Source organism: Stylophora pistillata, chromosome 10, assembly GCF_964205215.1.
Source record: "Stylophora pistillata chromosome 10, jaStyPist1.2, whole genome shotgun sequence".
NCBI lineage: Eukaryota > Metazoa > Cnidaria > Anthozoa > Scleractinia > Pocilloporidae > Stylophora > Stylophora pistillata.
The window spans coordinates 16,768,242-16,795,009 of record NC_142528.1 but is presented as its reverse complement, the minus strand read 5'-3'; the positions used below and the strand labels follow the sequence as shown (position 1 = coordinate 16,795,009).

The window sequence follows — 26,768 nt, the reverse complement described above, 5'->3', positions numbered from 1 at the left end:
TTGAAAACAATTCCAAGGTCTCACAAGTGCTCTGTAAAAAGTGCTACAGGGCTGTCCTAAAGCATGAAAAGGCACTCAGTCAATCCGAAGAATTACAAGAGTTCAGGAATAAATACAAAGAAGTAAACATAGATGTCGGAGAATTGACGCGACGCAAGAGATGTGCGAAAGATTATCCTTGTAAATCACCGAGAACCGCAAGAACACCGAATTCACCACCGACGCCGGAAAACATTTGAACGAGTTCGCAACCCCAAAAGTAAAAGAAAGATTATTTCCACGACTAATGATCGCGCTGAAAGGGACGAAGAAGCTGTATTAGTAGGGCAACCTCGGAATGCATCACCTACGGAGGTAAGAAGTTTGCAGTTATTGTATGTTGCTAGAAGTATGTGAGAATATTATTGATTTTCTTTGCTCCTCTTCTTAGGTACGCATTTACTATCCGTCTGGTCTAGTTAAGAAAATAGTTAGCGCAAAAAATGGTTCCAGCATTGTAAGACAAATTTGTTCACAAGAATACAATGGAGTGATAAATTCTGTCTGGAAGCATCCCGAACTCAAGACTAAGATAATCGACAAGATCTATGTGGAGATCAACAAAGAATCAAGTGCACTCTGCAGCACCAAAGATCGATACTGAGAAAAACGAAAGTGAGCGATTTGATCGAATTTTCAATTTCTGCGCTAATTACTGCATTCTGAGGTTGCCCTACGAATACAGCTTCTTGGTCCCTTTCAGCACGATCATTAGTCGTGGAAACAATCTTTCTTTTACTTTTGGGGTTGCGAACTCGTTCAAATGTTTTCCGGCGTCGGTGGTGAATTCGGTGTTCTTGCGGTTCTCGGTGATTTACAAGGAGAATCTTTGGCACATCTCTTGCGTCGCGTCAATTCTCCGACATCTATGTTTACTTCTTTGTATTTATTCCTGAACTCTTGCAATTCTTCGGATTGACTGAGTGCCTTTTCATGCTTTAGGACAGCCCTGTAGCACTTTTTACAGAGCACTTGTGAGACCTTGGAATTGTTTTCAACTTTGGCGTTCACAACAAGCCTAAAGCGACGCAGAAAATCTCGATTCTTCTCGGTGAAAATGTTCAATTGAGAATAGCCATTTATCTCGACGTTTTCGTTGCAAAATCGGCAATAATCGTTTGCCCGAGGGAAGTAGATTTTGATCGAGGTTTTTGTTGGAGTTCGTACTACATGCGAGCTTGTCATTTGGCACGTGTAGCAAATATTTTGACAGATATTGTAAATACGGCCACGAAACAAAATATATTCCCCACCCCCACTCCAGATACAAGTAAAAACACTGCACCTACCCCCAGAGGTATTTTAATACTTTACGCTGATTGGTTGTCGGAAAGGGGCGTGCTTGATGGCTGTCACTCGAAGCTTGGTGGCATGAAAGTGAGATTCGCAACAGTCCTGACCAGAGGTTCTCTCCGCTCGCTGCTTTACAGCTCGTTGGTCGGCGCTTCGCGCCGACTTCTCGGACTCCGGTAGAGAGAAGAGAACCTCTGGGACCAGGGTACATTTTCGGAGCTCAAAGGCAAGTCTAACTAAACCACTCTGAAAAGAGCCTGTGACAGAGCTTGGGCTACCTGTGATCCACTTTGAAGTCATTTGGAATATCTGTGTAATGACTTTTTCTATTTTTTTCAATTTGGGTGTCCTAATTGTAGGTTAAAAGTCCCTGAAGTTTTGGAAGGAAGAGATTCTATCGAATACTGGCGGTTGGAACTCTAAGGACGCAAATTGATCACATCAAATATCACGCTTTTCAGGATCAGTGCTTCCTAAAGGTTTGCGAACCACTTTCATTCGTTAGAGTTTCGAAACCAATGCTCTGAATTTGCCGAAAATCTCAATTTTTAGACTTTCTGTCATTGGCGTACGTAGCCTTTGAGAAAGATGAACAAAAAGGGGTTGATAGTCTGTTGTTTGGTTCACTGCTCAGGATATTTAATTGGTTTGTAGGTTGGTACAGAGGTAGTTTTCACAAAACTTTGTCTGAAATGAACCTCACTATGGTTACAACCTGCTACGAAGTAACATTGATGTATATACAGTAACAAAGGACAGAAAATCGTACAGCTTCATCACAATAAGTCCTGAGGTTTGGTTTTGTAAAGAATTGACCTCTATTTTGTATACTGTTGTTGTTATCGTACTTTTCGCGGTAAAATCCGCTATTTTGAAAATGGGTCAAACTCTTACAAGGCACCCTGAGTATTGCTTATATCGTGCGGGAGTGTGGCAGTGGCTTTGTCACCTATCCTACCCTCTTTTCCAACGGAACCGCTATTTCGAAAAGGGGTCAAGTTCTTACAAGGCACCCTGAGTATTGCTTATTTCGTGCGGGAGTGTGGCAGTGGTTTTGTCACCTGTCTTACCCTCTTTTCCAATGGAACTCTCTCGAGGTTAAAAACCAATTATTTCTTCATGTGTTTTGTGGGTGAATGAATAAACTTTTATTAGCGTTTGTTGCTCTAATCACTCAGACTCGACTAGCATGTGATGTGACATACGTTGTAAAAATACTACACTTTGTGTAATTTTGTCATGGTTTTACTAGGATATCTAAAAGATGGTAATGCAGCGGCACATCGTATTGATAGTTTACGCAGTGATTCATGACCTTTATTTCTTATAGTACTGTCAAATTGTGGGGTGTTTCCAAAACTAAGTTTTAAGAGGACTCTTCTCACCTCAAATGATATTCCGTCCGAGCACTGGATTGGGGGTATAGTTGTTATTATAAGACAATTTTTTTTTTTTATGGGGAGGGGTGGTAATTAATGTTAAAATTTCTGATTGGTCTATAGCTTATGATGCATGAAATGCATCATTAGAGTGCACAAACTTCTCTTCTGCTCACTATCATTGGTAATCACAGCCATGGTGCATGAAAGTTGGTGAGGATTGTGTTGGCAGTTCAAAGAGTTGGCTTTGAAAATAAACAAATGAAAGAAGTAAAACCAAGTAAAGACATAATTAATGAAGGCTTTATTTGAAATAGCTAGTATTGATAGTTATTTGCATGGTAATCCTTAAATGTCATTTGTAAAAACAACACTAATGTATTTTTATGAAAATGGTTATAAATAGTTAAAAAATTAGTTCGAACTTGGCAAAAATATAGAGTGAACAACATATAAAGAGAAATCTAATAGAACTTGTTAAGTAAAACAAGTGGAATTTCCCACTTTCACCTCTGAAACAAATAACTCCTATTCATCTATGAAACCAATGGTTGCATCAAGTGTTGGAAAAACATTAACATTAATTAGCAGTTTTCAGGTGCCATTGGTGACAAAAACTGTGTCAAGTTGCTATTTTTTCCATTTATTCTTATTTTTCCTATTTTTTGGCCTGCTTCCTATTTTTTCATGAAACTCCTAGTTTTTCCTATTTTTTTTTTCAGGATTTTACTAGGTACACAGAAACATTTTAAAATATTTGAAATAAATTGGCCCATGAAATTGATAAATTCTACAAAAAACTGAAACTTCATGTAAAAAAAGACCAGTTTAAAGCCTTTGTGTGATTTTCTTCTAAAACTTGCACCAAGACTTTCTCAGTGCTTTTGATAGCATACAGGGGATTCTGGGAGGTTCATTTGCATGCATGTATTCAAGATAGTGAGGATACTCTGATGCGAGAGGAAGAAGTGGTAAAAGCAGACTTGAAAGTGGCTGATCAATTAATCAGTGATGCAATATCAAAACTACTTGATGCCTTTTCAGCAACAGCTGTCAACATACAAATTGTTAATGTAACCACAATGAGGCCTGACACTGCTAAGACCAAGCAAGACCAAGCAATTCAAAGCTGGGAGAAAATAGGACAAAAGCGAGAACTGTTGACCGACGAACGGCACAAACTGTTAACTAGATAAGCTTAGGCCATGTCCTCAACAGCAAATGCTGCCAAAAAAAGAGCAAAGCTAAGGTTACCCAAGCTGCTAAAAGAGGAAAACCTGTATAGTGTTGGACTTTTTGGCTGTGGATGTTCAAAAGTCGTGGTTGGCTTTTATTGTAAAGAAGACATACATTTGGTGACAGTGAACTTTGATGGAACTTTGATATTGTTTCAGTTTGTCAAAAAAATTATTGTTGCTTATCATTTTCACAGTTTTAAAGGACTAATAACTTGAATTAATTAAAGACATCTTTTGATGTAACTTATGAATTTTGGAATCTGGTAATTGTTGTAGGATGAGTTGTGCTTGGTAACATAGGTGGTAACACTTGTTTTTGTTTATACGGCAATGCATTATGGAGGTATATACCATGGTGCTTGATAAATATTAAAGCATTGGGTTGTGGAACAGAGTTGCTGTTGGGAGTGTTAAGAGGATAGAACACAAAGAAATCCTCCCATTTTTTTCCTATTTTGGGTTGAGAATTCCTATTAATTTTATTTCCTATTTTTGGCCACTGTCATTCCTATTTTCTTATTTTCTAAGTGTCATTTGTCACTTGACATCCTGCAAAAACCATTGTTTCAACCCTTACCAAATCTACATATATGTGACATATACATGTTACATACGTATGTGGCATATATGTGACACGTATGTCATGCATATGCCACATATATGTAGCATAAAAGTGGCATATGTAGGGATTTGGAACTCATGTTGCATGTATACCACATAATTATATGTGACACATATATGTAACATATAATGATGTTGCACATAATTAACACACATGTGAAACCTACGTGACATATGTGACGTATATATGCATTCATACTGTGTGTGCAGATCAACCATGTAATATAGTTAATAATAGCTAACCAAAAAACAATTGCAGTCAATATAGAATAATCACAATCCTTAACTGAGACCACAAAATTATATATATTTCTGTAAGGCATGACTTTGAGAAACCTCTTAATATGTAAAGAAAATAGAACTATAAATACTTACCTTTCATGGCCGTGCAGTTCTTAAATTTCAGGAGCTAACCTCTTTTCATAAACAGTTCTATAAAACATCAACAGCCTGTATATGCATATGAAAAGCTATAACCAAATGTAAAGCAATTAAGAAAATGCTCATAGACATATATGGTTGTGTCAAACAAAACATATTTTGTATTCCTCCTTAAACAAGGTGAATCAATGTTTACTTCAATAAAATCGCGTGAATTACAACGTACTGCATCAAAGTGATGTAGTCCGGTTTTATCCTAGGCAAATTTTATTTCCATTTGTTTTTGGATATATGGCTATACACAGTAATGATAGAGTTTAATTTATACAGAGGAAATAAAAATTGAACCCAGGATAAAACTGAACCACAACATGTACATCAGTGACATGTACTTGGTAAATTACAGGTCAGTTGAAGAAACTTCTCTCGAGTTAAAGCACATCAATTGCCACAATCAATTTTTTTTCTATTTTCAAGGGCATTATATATATAAAAAAAAAAACAGATAATCTCTCTCAATGGACACTAGCTGTCCTGCTAATATGCAATGTTCAAAAACATTAACTCAGGACCCATCAAACAATAAACCAGGCATTCAACTGAGAAAATGATAAGTCTATTATAAGTTATAAGTTACTGATGAGTGCATGGACTTCAATGGAATGTATTGGACAAGATTAAGGGTCATAAAATGTAAGTGCATGCTAACGATATAGTGTCAACATTCTTTACTTTTTGAAATTCCTCTGTGGCATATCCTGTGCACTTGTCCTGGATGGTTTTTTGCACAAGGGCCAATTTTGAGTCCTTGAATTGGGACTATACAAATGCTGTCAAATGAGAAGCAAGATATATACTTAGAATCATAAATTAGTTTGTGATATATCTTAAATGTAATACTAACATTTTTCACATGCATGCAGTCAAATGGCTTACATTTTCTTCCTTGTGTCTCGATCACCAAAACAGATCTGGAAGGACAAATGTTTCTGAGTAGTTTTTTAGTTCATGGGATAAATAACAAAATTCACAGAAGCTCTTGTAAATTGGTAGCAACTAGAGCTTGTCACTTACGAGAATCGGCTCCATAAGTGACCGTGCCACTGTGATAGGGTGGTCGCTTACTAGAGCTTTTAATTAGCAGAACATTTGGCATATGTTATTGGTTACCAGTACTACAAATTGCTGATCACAGAAGAGGTTCGCAAATGTACAGGTCAAGGAATGAGCATTGCATATATTAAATGTTACTCTAAATTTGATCAAGAATTTAAAATGCTTTTACTTGAGTGAGGGGTTGCTTACAAGATCTTAAAAACAAAGCATGAGGCAGTCAGTAATTCGCAAAAGGGGTCACATGGGAGCATTGACTTACAAGATCTTTCAATTACAAAGTTTAAGTGACAATTCAAACAGCTGAGGCTTCACAATGCTGGCCATAACTAGAGCTGGTCACTCATGGGAGTGGTTGAAGGAGAGTTTCAACTATATCTGATTGTTTCTGTTGTTGATATAAATTTATTTGCATAATGTACATGTATTAATAGAATAATGCATTAATGTATTGCTCATTAATGTGTTGCTCATTTAGTTAATTTGAAAAGCATAAGTTAAATTCAAACATACCTGTAATAGCATGGACTGTCTTTGGAAAGAGCTGCTTATAGCCATAATAGCCCCCTCCATTTAGGTTAGACGCTCGTTGTCTCTTTGATGAATTATTACCACTAATTTTCAGTTGTAAGTCTTTGACTTGTCTTTTCAGTTTTGTAATCTTTTCTCTTAAGAAAATGCTTTCCTGACAACCATGGGAATTTTCAATTGGGCTTTTCTTTGTAGAGTGTATACCTGTTGGAAATGAAAGCTAAATTAGTTAATCACTATATGAAAGATTATGAGATCATGCACCTACACTTAGTCTTATTCATATTTATTGCCATAGCAGTATTGATAAAACTCCCAGTTTATTTCTACCTGCAGGTCTCTTTCTTTTCTTGGCTACATTTGCATTGACTGCAGCTTTCTTGGTGGTACTAGAGGCTGCATGTAATTTTTTCTTCTGCACCTTCTGCAGTTTTTGTCTGCCAAGCTGAACACTTCTCAAATATTCAAGATCTACAAGATTAGAGTACATGTCAGATCATTTAAATGATTAGAAAATTAATGTGAATTTTTTTTTAAAAATCTAATGACTTGCATAGAACACAGCTAACAGAACTTTTAGAGTAAAAGAAAATGATTAATTTAAAGACCTATTTACATTTTGGAAAGTAGTTATAAATTACTATCAGCTATAAAAAGAGAATTACTTATGATTTACACTGATTTGATCACCTCTTTGGCATTTTTGTCATTTAATACAACTGTTCCTTCCACAGTAAGAAGCAGTTCAGTGATATCATCATCACTAAGGTCTACAAACTCTTTCATCGATTCCCCATCCTGTTCTGTTGTGATAGTATATACAGTTGTTTAATCATATTGTCATAATAGGGAAGTTGTGTCTTTCCCAGTGATGGTAAGAATACTGGCCATTATTTTACTGTGACATTTAGTCTTCAGTTGCACTCACAGAATATTAATTTTGAGGATTTTCTTGTCACTGTCCATAACTTTCGAGTGGCACTTGTTGTGGTGGGTTCAATAAGATTGAACTTTAATAGATAATTCCTTCTGGTGGGAATTGCAGCGTCAATTGTTGTTTTTTCTCTAATACAACAAATTCTTGATCTATCCTTAATCTGTCAGCCTCACTTATTGTGCTGTTTTTCATTAAAGTTGAATAGTTTGTGCCATTAAATTCTTTCATGACAACATTTGATATTTTGTAAGATTGCCCTGATTTTATTTTTAACTTGTGTCCTGTTTCCAGAAGACCAACCATAGAGATCCACTGTTATCTGTAAACAGGACTTCTTGTTTAGTCAAAGTTTTTCTGTGAACATTCGCAGTTTCTGCAGCACCATCATAAAATACGGCCAGCGATGTTGATCAGGGTGTTATTTTCTTGACCTTGAATTTCCTTTACTGAGCTGTCTGTTGCTTCCATGGTTTCTTCGTTTATTTGCTGGAGGTCAAAATCTGTCTCACTTCCATGGGGATCTTGAATTTTTGTTCTTTCGGTGAGAATCAGTTCTTCCTTTTTGCTGTCTTATGATTTTATTTTTGTTGGAACTTCTGTATTTTAACAGGTGATGAAGACTCAAATTTGGGCTTGAGCAGTGAATGCTTCTCTGGGAAGAAGTGGACAGCACAGTTTACTTTAGTGTTTGTTTGGAATTTTTGCAAAAAATATTGACTCATGTTTTTGCTGGTCTATAGGTGACAGGTTATATAAATAACCAACTAGGCTTTGTTCTGAAATAAAAGGACTAAATTAATGAATTTGAGTTGTTACTGATTAGATCAAAAGCATTGAATACTCAGTCTGGTATACATCGAATTATGGCATACAAAACACAGAAGCCAAGGGATGAAATGCAAAAGAGTCATAGACCCCATATTAAGAGCAGATCACGAGTGGTACTTGAATGAAAACAATGATGCAAATTAAAATAAATTATGGTAGAAATATATATACTGATAAATATTAAAAAAATGAATACACTAAGAGAATGAACTAATCCATCAACTAAGACTTTAAAGAATGTACACTTGTTGCCTCACAGATGGAAAGGGCAAAGGTTAGGGTTAGTTCCATGTTCCCACAACTCTATGAAAATAATTATGTTTTAAGAACATTTTGTTCTTGAATGTCTCATCTTTAGAGTTAACTTGTTGTTGTCTAAATGAATAGAGATCAACAATAGTAGATAATGCTGTGTCAATTTTTTCATTCAATTGGACCGGGTTAATTAATAGCACAATTTGTGATAGGTAATATGGTGGATTCATATAGGAAATTCAAGTAGCTTAATAACATTTTCTTAATTATGTTTGATTTCAAGACATGGACTGCATCAATTTAGCTAATGTACATTCAATTTACATGTATAGTACAGAACTTGCCAGGTATTTTATTAACAGTGTATGATAACAAATTTGTAGCCGCGCGATGCGGTTCCAGTTGAGGCCCAAAAATTGACCCTTGCTCACCATAGTCTCCAGTAGCTCAGTGGTTAGAGCATCAGACTAGATCACGGAGGGTCGTGGGTTCAAGTCTCATTTGGGGCTCGGATTTTTCTATTACACTAAAAATGATAAAAAATTGTCACTTAAATTTAGGTGAGAGGAAAATTATTAGTTTGAGAAATAGAAACTCTGATGAAAATTGTGGGTTAATTTCTCAATATTGTTCAATGTTTTATCCTGTTGACTATTAAGCAAATGGTAAAAATGGAATACAACTTCTATGACCACTTGAATCATTCACACTTGGGTCACCTAAAAGGGAATTATTTAGAGAGAATTAATTGTTATTGCTTTTGATGACACATAAATGCAGCTATTTTTTGTTCTTTAAAAAGGTTCTTTGTCATTTGAAAAAGTTCATTCAATCTATGTTCCACCTGTTGTCTGTATTTTAATTAAAGTGTTTAATTTTTTATACTTTTATGTCTATCAAAGTCATTGGCTCTACTACAAGTGAGGACAACCATTTAACTTGACTTGAACCTACATAATGTGATGCCCAATGTTCTTTCAGACTTTCCAATATCCATATATAATGCAGTGGTTTTGTCACCTTCTCTTACTTTCCTACTTTGGCTAAGTTATGTTTTCCTTTCTATAAAGAAAGTGTTTTATAATTTTTGTGTAATGACTATAATACGACAGGAAATTTCAATGCAACACTGAATCTGTTTTTCTGGATTAACTTTGCAAAATTCATGTTATTGTTTTGCATCAACGTGGTTGGAAAATATTGGAAGACAAGTTCTCTCATCCTCTCAATTTCTTTTCTGGAGTTGGCGGCTTCTTGTTACCGACTCCTTAAATGCTATGGCCTTCATCAGTGCTAAAGGGCTGCATAGTGATCAGTGTTAGATCAACTGCTGGATCCTTCTTTGCTGGAGAAGATGTACATGCCACAGGCTGTGTAAGCAATAAGTTGGGCAGTTACTTTTGCCTGAACTGCATCTGGCACACGAGTCTCCCTGGTGCCACAATGAACAACAATTAGTGTGTCTATCTGCTTGAGAATTTTTCCAAGGGTCTCTTGAATATTTTCAGCTTTGTCCTGCATGGTAGGCTGTTTGGTGTTGGGTGATGAAGTTTGGGTTGCCTTAATGACATCCAACAGACTAAGGGAAACAGCTCTGTTGTGCATTAGTATAAGAGAGTTGACAAGCAGAGGTTGGATTAGCAGCAGACTGCAAACTGGGCTTATATTCACTGGGCTTATATTCACTGGGCTTATATTCACTGGGCTTATATTCACTGGGCTGGCTGGAACTAAGTAGACAAATGGTTGTGATGGAGTTGGAGATGGGCATGCATACACAAACTGGTAAAGGTGGCATTGCATGAATTAGGAATAACACTAACATTGGAAAGTATAGACAAAGGTACATGTAATGTCTCTATTGAATATCCTGAGCCTTTTCTTAACAATTACTAGGTTTTGTTTAGAAACCAAAGCTCTTGATATTGGTAATTTCATCATTCTACTGACAAGATTTAAACTCAATGTCATCATATTGGATACTAGTTTCTCTGTTTGGTTTCAAAACTGTTATTTTGGTGAAAACAAATCAAACTTGTACATACCCAGTATTTATCTATTGTACCAATTTAAACTAACACTGAAAACATTGTACTTAATGTTCATCAAGGATATGCTGTAAACAATTATTATATTGGGATTAACAGTAACATTGAAAAATGTCAACAGGGTAATGTCTAAATTGAATGTTCTGGTTCTTATCTTTTTTGATAAGATATTAAAGTCTATGGCATTGGTAATTTCATCTCTCTGCTGACAAGAATTTAAACTTGATATAATCAAATTAGATTATAACTTCTCTGTTTGGTTTGAAAATGGTATGATTATCTTTAAAAAATTTAAACTTGCACATAGTTATTTATTTTACAAAAATTTTAACTAACAGTGCAAAGGTAAAGTACTAAATGCTCATCAAGAAAATTAATGATTTGGTGTTAAAAATCATTGTACTAGGAATAACAGTAGCATTGAAAAGTGTTAACAAGGTAATGTTTAAATTGAATGTTGTGCTTTTTATTTATTTTTTTATAAGAAATCAAAGTTCACAATGTTAGTAATTTCTACTAACAAGAGTTTAACAATTTCTCTGTTTTCTTTGGAAATTGTGAACTTGATATCAATATTTTGATGTCATTTCTGCCTTTATTTCATAAGTTGGATCCAACACTTAAACTCCAGGACAATTTTTAACACAAGTTTCAAAATATTTAATTTCAACAATTGATGACAGTGGCTGGCATAGATCGGATGAAAAACGAAGTGGTTAAAACTGCAAAGAAAATAGCAAACGAAAACCTAATACAATGTAAATTAAGCTAAATACACTTAGGAAAACTACAATGAAAATAATGATGAAAACTACATAATAAAAAACTTACATTTGTTGCAATACTGAGGAGTCACTGCCTGACGGTGAAAAAGCTGCACGAAGCGGTATGACGAAAATACAGTTAAACTTGCTGGGTAAAACTGAACAAACTACAATTAACAATACGGTTTAAATACATGCTATGTAACATAACATTATGAAATGACACAAAGCACAGCGTGCGCAAAATTTTACTACAATTAGCACTGTTTGAAACAGAAAAATAAACTAGAATAAGTACCAGGCATTTACAATCTACAAATGATGCGTTGCCATAACAAAAACGAAAAGTCAATATATGGCTTCTTGGTTGAGTTATTTAGTGACAAAGTCATGTCATATTCTTAAAATTTACCACTGGTTTTTTTAGTGGTAACATTATAAATTAACTAACTTATTCCTCTCTAGTACATAGTGACAGATGACCATCCATTTTTTGGGTATAACTTTAAGTGTGATATGCTGTCTGCTTTAAATATACAAGTCACAAAAATACCGTTAAAAAGGGTATAGAATGACCATTCAGCAAATATTCATTTGATTCCTCAATTTTAGTTTAAACTTGTTGATATTTGGACTATCATGGCAATAGATTACATTACTTGGACCAGATCAAATCTCACCTAAAGATCTTAAACTGGCACAGGGATCTCTTGTCCAAGGCTTGTTTGAGGTCTTTAAAAGAGTAGGGATTGTTGCAAGTCCCCCCGAGCAGTAGAGAGAATCTTCAGTTACCATATACCTATCTCTAAAAAGGGAATAGACTGGACCCTAACAATTTTCAAGTAATATCTTTGCTTAGTGCTCCAGGGTAACTGCTCGAGAGGGTAGTATGCAAATCTTTGGATGATCATATTATTTCTGTGAATGTGTAGTGTGATGTTCCGGGTAAGTGAAGTCCTGAGAGGGATTGTTGTCGGTGGTGGTGACTGACAGTTTTACAACCTGTGTGGAAGTCATCATCAGAATCATGTGAATAGTTTTTGTCAGTAGAATGTTCTTAGTTCAGTTTAAGTGAAATGATTGGTCAGTTTTGCTGTGATGTTATTGGCTGTAAGACTCAAGTGGCGTAAGTCGGTCATGATTGGTCTGTTTCGATCCGTTGGTTGAGTTTGGTCTTTCTGTTCGGTTCGTTTGTAATGTTAATGAATGTTGTGAACGAGTCGTTTGTATGGAGCTGGTAGTAGCTGACACCTGTTTAGGGGAGTCTGTTCTAAGTTAGTAAACCAGCTTTCCAGAGTCAGTCGTTGAAAGTAGTTAGTGCTGTAGGTTTAAGGCATTGCAGAGAGTCCCATTCAATATTGTGGTTCGTAAGACAATAGTGTTCAGCAATGTGATTGTTGACATCACCTTTTCTTGTGGCCTGTCTGTGTTCAGTCAGTCTTTTTGCGAAGTTTCTGCCAGTTTTATCAATGTAGGAAGCTTGGCAGTTGGGGCAATTGATTTTAGAAATTGCTCCCTGTCTGTCCCTCGTTTTGTCCTTATCTTTAACATTGGTTAAGTAACTGACATAGTGTGGTGATGGGTTTGTGGGCGACGCGGACATTGAAGGGTTGTTAGATGCGCAAGATGTTCTCAGACATGCCTTTTATGTACGGTATGGTTACTGTAGCCGTAGGAGTTGGGGTGTCATTTGTTTGGTAGTAGTAGTAAGTCAGTGAGTGTTTCGTCGAATGAAGTCGTCATTGTAGTTGTTCTTTGAAAAACCACGGTAAAGGTATTTGTTCTTGTCGGATAAGCTGTCTGTCATGTTGCATACTGATTGTGCACGTTGTGTTAGAGTTCTGATAATTGTGGCTTTGTGTGATGTAGGGTTGTAGTATGACTCGTCTAGTAATCTGTCGGTTTCCTGGAAGCTGTCCTCTGTAGATAATTGTCATCACGGCTTACCAGACAGTCTAGAAAAGGAAGTTTGCCATTTTCTTCAGCTTCTCTGGTCAACTGTATGTCAGTGTTTTGTCTGTTAAGGTGGTGGTGGAATGCGTCAATTTCGTCGTGTCATATGGCGGTGAATGTGTCATTGACGTAGTGTAACCAAAGCAGTATCATTTGTGGGCAGGTCGAAAGGGCCCTTCGACTTACCCACAAATGATACCGCTTTGGTTACACTACGTTGACGACACATTCACCGTCTTATGACACGACAAAATCAACGTATTCCATCACCACCTTAACGGACAAAACACGGACATGTAGTTTACCAGAGAAGTCGAAGAAAATGGCAAACTTCCTTTTCTAGACTGTCTGGTAAGCTGTGACGACAACTGACTACGGACGACAGTTTCCAGGAAACTGACACATACTGACAGATACTAGATGAGTCATCCTACAACCCTACCTTACACAGAGCCACAACTATCAGAACTCTAACACAATGCGCGCAACTAGCATGCAACACAACAGACAGCTTATCCGATGAGAACAAACACCTTTACCATGTTTTTTTCAAAGAAATACAAAACGACTTCATCCTACGAAACACTCACCGACCTAGTACTACTACCAAAAGAAGCGACACCACAACTCCTACGACTACAGCAACCATACCGTACATAGAAGGCATGTCTGAGAGCATCTTGCGCATCTTACAACCCTTCAATATCAGCGTCGCCCACAAACCCATCACCACACACCGTCAGTCACTAACCAATGTTAAAGACGAGGACGAACCGAGGAAGAGACAGGGAACGATTTATAAGATCAATTGTTCCGACTGTCAAGCCTCCTACATTGGAGAGACTGGCAAAAACCTCGCAAAAAGACTGACTGAACACACGCAGGCCACGAGGAAAGGTGATGTCAGCAATCACATTGCTGAACATCATTGACTTACGCACCACAATATTGACTGGGACTCTCGCAATGCCTAACCTACAGCACCAACTACTTTCAACAACTGACTCCGGAAAGCTGGTTTACTAACTTAGAACAGATTCCCCTAAACAGGTGTCAACTACTACTGGCTCGATACAAACGACTCATTCACAACATTAACATTACAAACGAACCGAACACAACGACCTAACTTTATAGACGAATTGAAACAGACCAATCACAACTGACTTGTACTACTTGAATCTTACAACCAATAACACCGTGGCAAAACTGACCAATCCTTTTACACAAACTGGACTAAGAACATTCTACTGACAACAGCTATTCACGTAACTGTGATTGTGACTTCTGCACACAGGTTGTCGAAATGTCAGTCACCACCACCACCACCAACAACAGTCCTTCTCAGGACTACAACTCACCCGGACGATCACACTACGCTTTCACATGTCACCCCCAGGTTCTCAAACCATTTACTGCATATTATTTCTAATGGTATCTTAATTAATAGAAAATGGGGTTTTAGGAAAGGATACTCTACTGAAAGCCTTTTCCTCCATCTTGCTGAGTCCTGGAGGAGAGCATTGGATACTGGTGATAAGGTTGGATTCTTGTTCATTGATATTTGGAAAGCTTTTGATTGCGTGGACCACATAATTCTTGCAGAAAAACTTAAAGCAGTTGGTGTATTGGGTGATATGTGGAGCTGGATCAGAGATTATCTCACCAACAGTATGCAAAGGACTCAAGTTAATAATGTTAAATCAAATCTAAAACCTGTTAGAGTTGGAGTTCCTCGAGGATTTTTGCTAGGCCCTAGACTGTTTGCTACTTATGTTAATAACCTACCGGATCACGTGACCAGTGGGGAATTATATATGCATGCAGATGATACTACAATTTATGCCGTTATTTTACACGGAGTCTTAGACCAGGTTAAATCCTGGAGTCTTGAGAACAGACTGGTTGTCCCTGAAGGTAAATCCGAAGGGATGATTTCGAGCACTAAGCCGTTCATAGGTCCTATGAAACCATTGAGTCTGGTGTCATCTTTTGATTTCTTACAATCCTGACATACACTATCAATCAAAATACCATCACTGACACCAATTAAACCTTTTATTCTCTGGGCAGACTCTTCTTTGAAATTTGGCCCAAGTAGATCCAAGTTTGCCTTTAAGGAATTATTCTTGTACTCAAGAAACGAATCCATGGAAATACTTCTCCCAGCTTTTCCATGAATGATATAGAAGCTGTTGGCAAGTACGCTTTCTGCTATCTCCTCTGACATGATTGCAATCAATTTGGTTAAGAAGAGAAGGGGTAGTGTATAATACAATACTTTTTTTTAAAAAAATAACAAGCACTGTTAAAATAAGAACTGTTATTAAGAAATAGGAAGCCCAGAGGTTAACCTAAATTAAGGATCTTTTATAAAGAAGAAACTCTAGAAATACAGCACTAAACAATAAAAAAAATGTACATAAACAAAATGCAAGCTCATAAAAAAATATACAAAAGTCACAGAAATACCGTTAAAGAAGGTATAGAATGTCCATTCAGTAAATATTCATTTGATTCCTCAATTTTAGTTTAAACTTGTTGATATTTGGACTATCATGGCAATAGATTACATTACTTGGACCAGATAAAATCTCACCTAAAGATCTTAAACTGGGATAGGGATCTCTTGTCCAAGGCTTGTTTGAGGTCTTTAAAAGAGAAGGGATTGTTGCAAGTCCCCCCGAGTAGTGGAAAGAATCTTCAGTTACCATATACCTATATTTAAAAATAGGTACCCAACGGGTACTTGTGTCTGCTGCAATAGGATGGCGTTTTCACAAAGAACAGTGGCATATGTTACTCCAGTGATTTTTTTAAAAAAAGGTCCGCTATGCTAACATTTGGTAGTGCAAGGTGTTTCCTGGGAGCGGATAGTTTTATTTTATGCAATCAAGTGTAGTACTTCTGTTTCTTTTATACTAGGGTGTTTTTTTTTTTTTTTTTTTGCCTTGTGTTCACTATGTTGTATGTCCATTAGCATTAATATTTTTCAAAATGAACTGCATGTAACATATAAAGGTATGGAAATAAGTGTACCGGAAAAAATCGTAACACAGTGGCAAAGACAATGTGGTAATTCAATTGCTTTTATTAACACAACTTATTTTGTTAAACATTAGTAATTCCACATGGTATATTTATGTTGTAATGAACTGTAACGAAACTTAAGGGTACTTCAAGAACTGTTTAAGGGGCAATAACTGTAACGGAACTACTCAAAGTTAACGAAATTGCCAAAAAATTGCAATAAAGTGTAATCTAATTAATAGCAACTGAACCACTCATTCAATGTTGTATATTGTTACTTTTTGATCGAAATCATTTACACAATGATTTTAATAGGAATAAACTATAACAGCATTTCTGCCTGTGTATACTGTCTTACAGGTTGTATGTGAGCGTAAATCTGGCATTAATAAAAGAACTTTGTAATTTTGTTTGTACAGGTTTGCACTTCCCACGTTTTTGTTTTCAACCTTTGCCAATGATGAGGGAAGTACATGAACAGCTATTCAAATGATATAGGGAGATACCTCGTTTATGATCTTTGATTTATTGTCATATTTTATTTTTAAGATTGGAGCATCTAAGAGTGCTTCTGTTATCTTTTCTTCATCCAGTGTTTGTGGACGTTGTAAGATATTAAAAACTTTTTTAATTTGTTCTTGGAAGAATGTTACAGTGAACTGGTTGTCATCTTGTGAAACTTTAACTTGTGCAAAACAGTTGGTAATACATTTATCTCTTTTTTGCGTCAGATTACAGTTACCACATTTTATAATCTTGGCAGTAAAAGATCCATCTGCTACCTTTTTGTGGCACTGTAAACATGAAAGGTACTTTCCGAATGTTAGCAGACCAATGACTTCAACCTTGGCCTCTGTGGTTGTAAAAGAATCAGGCAGTTCAACAGACTGGGGTAAGGATTCAATGAAGTCCTCTGCTTCTGACACTGTACAGTCATGCATCGTTGTGCCCAAGGCTAGTTTGTCAGACTTGTATTCTTTTATAACTCTAACGTTATGGAATGTATAAGTTTTTCCTTCACTGACTTCATTTATTTTGTCTTCCCAGAGAGTTAATGTTATTGTTCCGGATGGATCGCTGAGGAAGCATTCAGCTTTACATTTTTCTCCATTCGCTGTAGTTACTTTTTTTGTACCACTGATCTTTGTAACTTTCGCTTTAATTGTTATCAGCTGTTGGAAGTGGACACCAGAGAGTGACGCTATGTTATTTGTTTGTGGTATTTCTTTTGGTGTGAATGATACCTTGGTTGCGTCAATTCGGACTTTGTTGTCCATAAGTACTGTATTTGATTTAAGATCCATTTGGAAGTTGCTGAGCTTCACAGGGCTCTTTTTTGAACTTCTGGCTTTCAGGTCATCGTGTTTTTTTGTGGCAAAGCATATTGCTCTAACGGTACTATCAGAGCCAGTTTGAAGTAACATTTCAAAGTAGCTTGATTTTGAGCTTTTCTTCACTGGCGATACAGCATGGAGATATCCTGTTAGTTCATGATTTTTGTCCATGTTAAAGCTGTTGAGAGAAAGAGATTTAAAATGAATACTTTGTAGCAAGATAATAAATTTTAATATATTTTAATTAAAGAAATTGTATTTTTGCGTTGTACATGTAAAGTTGTAATGTAATGTTTAAAGCAAAGTAATACTTGCCTTTGTAAGTTTTAATCAAATGGCGGGGAAAAGAGAGCGTTCAGGGTTACTATCCAAAATTAGACAGCAACCTCAAACAACACAAGAAAATTTAAACTACATGTAGCAGTTCTCAATGAGAAATGAGTGCTGCTGTTAGTTGCATGTTTTAATACTACGTACAATATGTGCTATTATTTGTTTATAAAATACAAGGCGAATATCTAATCCTACTGGAGTTATGACGATTGCAGCTCATTTACAGATGTCAACTCATGCTTTTATTTGTTTATAAAATACAAAGCAAATAACTAATCCTACCCGGCCAAGTTACGACGCTTGGAGCTCATTTACAGATGTGGTATTAAAGCTTCCTTTTGAAACATTTAAGCAACAGAATCCTCTTTTAAGCTCAGTTACACCACACAAAAGAGTTTTATTTTCGATATTTCTAGTTTCTTTGACACTTTTACGGTTAATTTATCGATGGCTTCAAGAATATTGACGGCTGTCTACAGCAGCAATTATGTTCGAATTAATGCACAGATTGCTTTATGATCTGAAAAATATGTTTCTAAAATGTGCAAATTCACCTGTGATTCAGGTAAATTAGTATAAATGTGGTCTATGGTGGTTCTGTTGTCAGTTGTATAACATGATATTAATTGCCTGTAGCTGTTTTCTCTAATGAAGAAATTATAAAGAGGAAGTTTCTCTTTTTCATTTAACCAGTTCACATTAAAATCACCCATAAATAGTTTAAATTGGGAACAGTTCATAGTCAGAAGTTCTGTTAATGCTAAACACATCTGTCGTACAGGCACTCTGGGTGACCGATACACACCTATTATGGTAATTTGTGGTATTTTTTCAAGTTTTACAATAGTTATTTCTACGCCATTTGTGTTCATGCAAACTGGATACCCAGGAATAAAACTTATTTTACTATACACAGCTGTTCCACCATAAGGTCTGGTATTACATGTTGTGCATTGACTGTCATTTCTAAATAAACTGTAGCCACTAATTGTGTATGCAGTATTGCTGTCTAAAGTATATAACCTTGTTTCTGAGAATATACTGACATCAGTATGTGAATAGTTCAAATCTTTGCGTATGTCTTCTATATGTTTATGCAATGATCTTGAATTAAGGAAGCATAACTTAACAGTAGGTTCATGTATTTCATAAATAGGAGTTAAAGAAAAGTGGAGATGCTTTTCTGTCCGTAAGCGTTGCATTTCTGCTTTAACATCATGATTTACAGCTATTTTGTTCTCACAAAGGTCAGTTATGTAAAGCCCTTCTATAGTTGTTACTCTACTTAATCCTACATAATGAATGTGAGGTATTGCTCTCCTGGTGTTAAAGTTAACTACTATTCTTGTCTCAGTGTCACCTTGTGATCTGTGAATGGTTTTAGCAGCTGCAGGTCTCAATGGAAATTGCTTTCTCACAACCTGAGCTGTTCTGTTTCTTCCAACTGCAAATTGTGCAGTGATAGGTTTGATAGGAGTCCATTTGCGTTCAATACCTTGTACAAATAAGTGCCTATAATCATGTCTAGTTTTTCCTCCTACATGTGCTTGGTCAAATTCTACCCATATTATTCCAGAAGGTCTGTTTTTGTCATGTAATTGTATCTTCCTTACAATATTAGCAGCACCATTTGTCATGCCATCATCAGTCCTTAGATTCACTGCGATTTCTGTTCTTTCACCTTCAGCAAGTTGAAGGTTTAAAGGTAATTGCTTAGTTTTTCTAGGATCAAGTGGTACTTGCTTTAAGATCTTATCCCTTAGTTCTGCAGAGTTAGCACCCACAACACTATCTAAGGCTTTAATTGTATACTTTTCACCAGTTGCAGCCATGTGAACTCTCCTATTAAACTCATCAACTTTAGAATTCTGTATGAACAAATGGGGGACATTGATAGGGTAATTTGTACAATTTTCTGAAATGCATCTCTCTTTAAGTTTTGCAATGTCTTCTGGAGTGTGATTACCTTCTCGTAACCTGTTAAGAAGTTGAGCAAATTCTTTGCTTTCTCTTTGTCTCATAATTTCTTCTAATTCAAACATTGTATATAGTTCTTGCCACAAGTTGGAAGCAAGAGCTCGATATTCTGAGTTGTTCATATCTTTAAACACATAACCATCCATAACAGGTTGTAACTGAAATAAATCACCAAGTGCTATCATGCTTACACCTCCAAATGGTTCTTTGCTGCCCATAATATCTTTTAATCTGTTATTTATTTGTACATTAAACATAGTATTGCCAACCATTGAAATTTCATCCAAAAATATTAGTTTCACTGCATGAAGTTTACATCTCAGAGTGTTAAGTCTACTTGAGTCAAGAGGTTTATAAATCTTTAGTGACTGGCTTGCTGGAATTGCCAAGGTACTGTGTATTGTATTACCTTGTATGCCAAAAGCAGCTTTTCCAGTTGGTGCTAATAACAGTATTTTAACATCATTGAAGTCTTCACCAGCTCTGGAGTTGTAATATTTTAGTGCTGCTTGATGTAGACATTTGACCAGATGGGACTTGCCCACTCCAGCTCCTCCAGAGAGGAAATAGTAGAATGGTTTGTCTGATGTTTTAACAATATGCAAGATATGATAAAAAAATTCCTTTTGCTTTTGATTTAGTGTTTGCACCAATTGTCTGTACTCTTGGTCTTGTAATTCATTTAGTATCAGTGGTTCACTAGTTTCTATTGCTGAAGGAATTCCAACATCTTCTGATAAATCATAGTTTTCATTGAGATCAGGATGCAAATCTTGAAGACCCTCAGCCTCATCCTGGTATTCTCTGTTTTGTGTAAATGGTGCTATTGAGTCAAAATGATCATTGTCTTCATCAAGATGAATCAAGTGTTCATGGATTTTGTCTAAGTCTTCACTGCAAACAGCATATAGTTTCATTTGCTTATTTATACTATCTTTTACATTTATGAAACGTTCTTGGTAGGAGGAACAGTTAGCTAACAAATCAGTGTCCTCATTTCTCCATGACGTAAACAGCATTATTAATTCACGATAATGTTTTTCTGGATCTTTTTCACAGTTATACCAAACACTTCTTATAATTCTAGCCTTTGATCTTTTTTTGTTACTTTTGGGATTGATGAGATTATCCTCAAAAAGGTCATCGTCATTTTGTTCATCATCAGCTGTTTCTAATGGAAGGTTATCAGAATCTCTTTCGAATGATTTTTTTACATATGGTTTTCCACATGAGTCATACCATGCAGTCCAATCTGCCAATGTTAAGTATTCAAGACTTAAAGGGCGTTTTGCATATCTTTGCAAAAGACCATTGGTATATACATCTTCACAATCATCATCCATTTCTTCAATGTCATTTATTGATTTTAAAAGCTGAACTCTTTCATTAGGAGGAGTGGTATTTATGAATATTACTTGACGAGAAGACTTCTTCATAGGAAGCTGTAAAACAATGTAAACAGCTTCTTGTGCACTTATCTCGACACTGTTTAAAAATTTGTTTCCAATGTCTCGGACTTGTTGCTTTATGCTAGAATTTCCTTTTCTGGCTTCAGCACATGCTTGTCGTAAAAGTTCACTCATTCCTTTTTGTGCTTTAGAAATATACGAAACTATGTACATGGCACATGCATACACATCAAGTACAAACTGGATATCCATGTTTGCTCTCCACGCCTCGAGGGAAGCAGGATTATAGTTGTTTATTCTTAACTCATTCGGTTTTCTTTTTAAAAACACAGTTGGTGAATTTAACGATGACCTCACAGCTAGTCGATATTCATTTTCAGTAACTTTTAATTTGACAAGTAGTTGTTCAAATGTTATAGGTTCGCCTTCTTTCATATCATTTAATTGCTTGTTGATTATTTTCCAAGTGTCTTTGTGCTGTTTTATTTTATTTTGTGGCATGTCTGCTTCTAAAGGGTAAAGAATTTCAGTTGCTCTCATAGGAGGTTGTGGATAGTTAAATCGACATTCATTCTTTGACTTTTTTCTACAAGTGTGACAATGCCTGTGAATTTGCCTGTTCACTAGTTTATGTAATTCTGTATTATCAACTGGCCACTGACAACTAATTATTTTATCAATAAAGTCTGTAACGGCAGCATCGTCGTCGACTCCAAATACTGGTGCATCTTCAAGCCATATAAGCATGTGTATGTGGGGTGAGCCCTGCTGCTGGTATTCTACTCGGTAAAACCAGTCAGAAATTTTGCCTAATGGTTGAGCTTTACCAAAAAGAAAGTTCGTGAGAAATTGACTAATTTGATAATCAAAATGTCTAGCACATGTCACTGGGTCACTTTGAATAAGCCTGCATTTCTCATCCCAGGTCATATTTTCAAGCTCACTGGTAGTGTAGTCTTTATGATCAACTACCTGGCCAAGTATTCGAAGGAAATGTATCCATTGTGTTTCTGCTGAAGAAAAACTACAGAATATAGAAGATGGTCCTAATTGTCTAATCATTGCAAACAAATCTTTCTTAGCCTTTTCAAAATATGGTGGTGAACCTCTTAATGCTCTCAAGAATTGGAATCCTTCATCAAGATGAATCAAGCGCTCTATTGCTCCTTCACATTTCAACTGTCCTGCATTTAAAGATCTATTATTTCCTTTGCACTTCCTAAGAGCAACTTGTGATTTCCCTAACATAATTTTCATTTGAAGTTTTTTTGTTTTAAAGAATATATTTTCAACACACATAGCAGCTCTCCTATCTGAGCGTCTTAGTTCAGATTTACAGATGTCGCTATAATGAACGTTAACTAGTCTATCTTTATTTTCCGGCCGACCTTGACCAAGGAATATACCAGGATACGCTAATTCTTCAGAATATTGATCTCTGAATATACTTAGGGGTTTGGTTCCTTCTCCTGGTGCAACATTTAATATATGTTGAGGCTCACTGTCTTCAACAAATTCTGTGTTCGTCAACATGGTGTCAGTAACACCAGCAGGTATTTCTGCCTCATCTTCAGTCCACTGATCATCACTATCAGTGACATCACTTCCACTAATATTACTTTGCTTATTGCAGCTACTGGTGTTTTGTATTTCTTCTGATTGTTCATTTTGATTTTCAGGATTAGTTTCACCTAATAAACTGTTTACTCCCCAGTCTTGATTTACAGTTATTCCTTCCTGTTTGTAGAGAGTGCTGTTATTAACTAGCCAATTGGCTGCTTGAACAACTTTATGTGGCCTTATATTGAGAGACAATGCTGAGCTTTTGTATTGCAATTTTCTCTTTAAATTGACTTTAATTGTACCAGCATCATTGGGTAACCTTGGTAAGATATTGACAGTATCAGTTACTTCTGCTGGGACATTTACAACATTTCCATGTATTTTGAATTGCCTTCCTCTTGGAGCTTGCATTAATTTTTGAAATGCAAGTCTTGGAGCTACAAGCCTACATTCCAGTTCATTGAGGTCAAAAAATTCAGGTTTTATTGGAAAACTCATTCCATTCAATATGGCAAGGGGTGGAACTTTATTCTTTGCTAAGTAATTATGACAAGTTCTACATAGCCACTCTTTATTGTTGACACTTTTTGTTTTTATAAGATATTTTTCAGCAGCAGGGTTTGATTTTCTTATTTTAGTAGCTGGGTAAACACTGTGTTTATACCACAGCTGATCACAACAACTACAAATATATAAGGGGCCCTGTGACACAATGTCATGAAACCTCATTATTAAGGCAGCCATGTTTTGTATTTTTTGGTTTTTTTCTTTTTGACTTTCAGCATTATTATTTTCTTTAGTGGTTGAGGTTTGCTTCTTGTTGTTACACTTATACTTTTGATTCATTTTAGTAGCCCTTTTGTTATTTCTGTAATGTTTCATGTAAGAAGTCCAGTTTTTTTTCTGCTCCTGTGTCTTGGATTTGCATTTATCATTTCCACTACTGTTAGTGCTTATTCTTAAATTGTTTACATCAGAATTGTGTTTTCTTTTTCGACTTCCATTATTTACTAGTACAGCATTTGTATTCTCTTTAGTGGGTGAACTTTGTTTATCACTGTTACATTCATAGCTTTGATTCATTTTACCAGCCCTTCTGTTATTTCTGTAATAATTCATGTAAGAATTCCATTTATTTTTTTGCTCATGAGTTTTGGATCTGCATTCATGGTTTTCACTGTTCTTAGTACTTATCCTAACATCGTTCAGATGGGAATAATTGTGTTTTCTTTTTTGACTACCATTATTTACAAATACAGCATTTGTATTCTCTTTAGTGGGTGAACTTTGTTTATCACTGTTACGTTCACAGCTTTGATTCTTTTTACCAGCCCTTCTGTTATTTCTGTAATAATTCATGTAAGAATTCCATTTGCTTTTTTTTTCATTGCTCTTAGTGGTTATTCTAACATCATTCAGATTGGAATAATTATTGTGTTTTCTTTTTCCAGTACTATTGTGTACTTGTTCAGGAAGAACATTTTGTTCTGTAAAATTGAAATCACTATTGTGACTTCTGTAAGGGTGCTCATTTCCTGAGTAAGAGCTATTTGGTATTGTTGATACATAATGCACTTCGTTTACATGACCTATATATATTGTTCTTGGTTGCTGTGATGATGAATGGCGTGGCTCTATTAAAGTTGCCTGTCCAAAATTTATGTGAGATTCTACAATATAAATTTGTATATTAAGTGATTCTGCAACTGCTTGTACAATTAATGCATCACACCATGTACCTTGCATTGACATATTTGTCAAGTAACCATTCCATGAGTTCTGAGTGTTGCTTTCAATGAAACGTTCAGGGTTATCCCTGAGGTATTGGACAGCAGCTTGTCTGATGTGAAAGTGATGACTGGGATTACCATACAATTGATGTGATACGGCTTTAAAAAAGCAGTCACCTGCACCACCCACATCTAAAGCTATCAATCCCAACTGTCCTAATCGAAAGTTAAGCAATGTTGAGGAATCCACTGACAAATTGGTCTGATTGTTCACATTCTGTTCGGGACCTGGATTTAATTCAACGTCACCTGATCTCAAAAGATTCATCCTTGATACGCAATATGTTTTAGCCGGGCAAGTTGATTTTTTAATTTTACCTGAACAACAGCTACTAGTTTGCTTTCTTTTTTTTGACTTTTTTGTTGCCAGTCTTTTAAAATTGACTAAGGAAGTAATAAAAGCGTTGCATTTTTGTAAATACCGTATATACCACAATTTATAGTGAGTAACCAAGTCATACAATCTTGAAGATTTAGGGGTACATTTCTTAAAAATAAACTTTAGCTTGCTTCTAGCTTTTCTCTTTTTCATATAATTTAGGACCTTTTTCACAGGTATTCTAGATGGCTCTCGGTCTCTATGTCGTTTTACTTGTTTAACGAACTTGGAATTTTTCCGAGGGGAATGTTTGTGGAATTCTTTCGATGGCGGTACATCAACAATGGAAGCTCCCACAACAAATCTTACATCTGTTTTTAAAGATCTGTTAGAAACTATCCTTAGATAACAAATATCATGAATTGTACTTCTACACTTCCCTTGTAGGTTAAAAATTGCAACAGCTTTCGCAAATGTCTGGCCAGTGAAAGGTATTTTCACTTTAGGGGCGATTTCATTTCCCAAACAGCGGGTTAAACAGGGCATATTTCCCTCAGTGGGCTTTATAATCCCCAAAAGGGGCTCAATAATTCCCGTAATGGGCCTTTCTCTCCCCAAATGGGGCTCATTTATTCCCCGAAGGGACTTTCTTTTCCCCAAATGGGGCTCATAAAGCTTATTTTGTGTCCAAGGCACTCGCAATATCGCCGAGTGGTGATGCTGTTGGCGCCAAGAAAGCTTCCATCGATCTACAACTTCAAAGCATCTTTCAAAACCTTTCACACGGCCGGACAAACAAGTAGTGCGAATGCTGTGGCAAATGGACAAAATACCCTTTAAGAAATCCATCACAAAGATGAAAAACGAAAAGATCACTTACCTAGCAAGCAACAAACACTGCAATAAGCTCACGTGAAATATACCACAAGATGGCGGACCTCTTCCTTCGAAAGCTGAACGGAAGCACATGGTTGTTGACGAAGTTGACGTTTCCTTTTCTCGTATTTGATTGCTTCCGAGTCTTTCCGGAAATTAGTTGTGTGCCACGAGCTGTTGGCGTTGTCCATTTCTCAAATCCGATTGGTTCCAATATTCCCCAGAGGAACGAATTTAACCCGAAAGTATTACACCCGAAAGTATTACAGGCTACCGAAAGTATTACACTTTGAGAATACTTCATGTAACATGTCACGAAATGGAATCCACGGTGAAACGTCATGAGAAAATCCGCGATTTTATCTTATATGAAGTAATGGTCGCGCGTTTTACAGCTTATCATTGTGTCTGCATGCAAATGCAGCAGACACAAAAAGGGAATAGACTGGACCCTAACAATTTTCAAGTAATATCTTTGCTTAGTGCTCCAGGTTAACTACTCGAGAGGGTAGTATGCAAGTCTTTAGGTGATCATATTATTTCTGTGAATGTGTAGTGTGATCTTCCGGGTGAGTGAAGTCCTGTGAAGGATTGTTGTCGGTGGTGGTGACTGACATTTTGACAACCTGTGTGGAAGTCGTCATCAGACTGGCAAAAACCTCGCATAAAGACTGACTGAACACACGCAGGCCACGAGCAAAGGTGATGTCAGCAATCACATTGCTGAACATATCATTGACTTACGCACCACAATATT

The 26,768-nt window shown here is 36.2% G+C and overlaps 4 protein-coding genes and 1 pseudogene across 7 annotated transcripts; all 5 read right to left on the bottom strand.

The window, feature by feature from the left end:
* Nucleotides 1-26,768, bottom strand: part of LOC148722019 (substance-P receptor-like) — a 69,508-nt pseudogene that overhangs the window by 35,787 nt on the left and 6,953 nt on the right.
* LOC148722022 (uncharacterized) lies at nt 6,312-8,747 on the bottom strand. Its single transcript, XM_088735219.1, has 2 exons — nt 6,926-8,747; nt 6,312-6,799 (listed from the first exon to the last, which is right to left on the bottom strand). The coding sequence occupies exons 1-2, from the start codon at nt 7,083-7,085 to the stop codon at nt 6,543-6,545; spliced, it is 417 nt and encodes a 138-aa protein (XP_088591345.1). The 5' UTR covers nt 7,086-8,747; the 3' UTR covers nt 6,312-6,542.
* LOC111346397 (uncharacterized) lies at nt 16,452-26,417 on the bottom strand. Of its 4 annotated transcripts, none has more exons than XM_088735216.1 (3): nt 26,016-26,417; nt 24,766-25,200; nt 16,452-17,922 (listed from the first exon to the last, which is right to left on the bottom strand). In XM_088735216.1, the coding sequence occupies exons 2-3, from the start codon at nt 24,798-24,800 to the stop codon at nt 16,896-16,898; spliced, it is 1,062 nt and encodes a 353-aa protein (XP_088591342.1). In that variant the 5' UTR covers nt 24,801-25,200; nt 26,016-26,417; the 3' UTR covers nt 16,452-16,895. The 4 variants fall into 4 exon arrangements, with proteins under 4 accessions (XP_088591342.1, XP_088591343.1, XP_088591341.1 ...); XM_088735217.1 differs by having other exon boundaries at nt 24,766-24,866; XM_088735215.1 differs by lacking the exon at nt 24,766-25,200 and having other exon boundaries at nt 26,016-26,416.
* On the bottom strand, nt 18,164-20,550 carry LOC148722021 (uncharacterized). Its single transcript, XM_088735212.1, has one exon. It carries the CDS (start codon nt 20,324-20,326, stop codon nt 18,563-18,565), a length of 1,764 nt encoding a protein of 587 aa, XP_088591338.1. The 5' UTR covers nt 20,327-20,550; the 3' UTR covers nt 18,164-18,562.
* On the bottom strand, nt 20,353-24,759 carry LOC148722020 (uncharacterized). The gene is made up of 2 exons (XM_088736081.1): nt 20,464-24,759; nt 20,353-20,372 (listed from the first exon to the last, which is right to left on the bottom strand). The coding sequence occupies exons 1-2, from the start codon at nt 24,383-24,385 to the stop codon at nt 20,353-20,355; spliced, it is 3,942 nt and encodes a 1,313-aa protein (XP_088592207.1). The 5' UTR covers nt 24,386-24,759.

Bases quoted from the DNA above. Each gene is read 5' to 3' on its own strand.
- LOC148722022 (XM_088735219.1), bottom strand. From the start codon at position 7,085: ATGTACTCTAATCTTGTAGATCTTGAATATTTGAGAAGTGTTCAGCTT. The intron at 6,800-6,925 runs GTAGAAATAAAC...CATTTCCAACAG, and splicing joins GAAAAGAAAGAGACCTGCAG to GTATACACTCTACAAAGAAA.
- LOC148722021 (XM_088735212.1), bottom strand. From the start codon at position 20,326: ATGGTTGGCAATACTATGTTTAATGTACAAATAAATAACAGATTAAAA.
- LOC148722020 (XM_088736081.1), bottom strand. From the start codon at position 24,385: ATGAATTATTACAGAAATAACAGAAGGGCTGGTAAAAAGAATCAAAGC. The intron at 20,373-20,463 runs GTAATACAATAC...TAACACTCTGAG, and splicing joins AGCTGCTTTTGGCATACAAG to ATGTAAACTTCATGCAGTGA.
- LOC111346397 (XM_088735214.1), bottom strand. From the start codon at position 25,984: ATGGATTTCTTAAAGGGTATTTTGTCCATTTGCCACAGCATTCGCACT. The intron at 17,923-24,765 runs GTACATGGTGTG...TTCTCTCAACAG, and splicing joins GACAAATATGTCAATGCAAG to CTTTAACATGGACAAAAATC.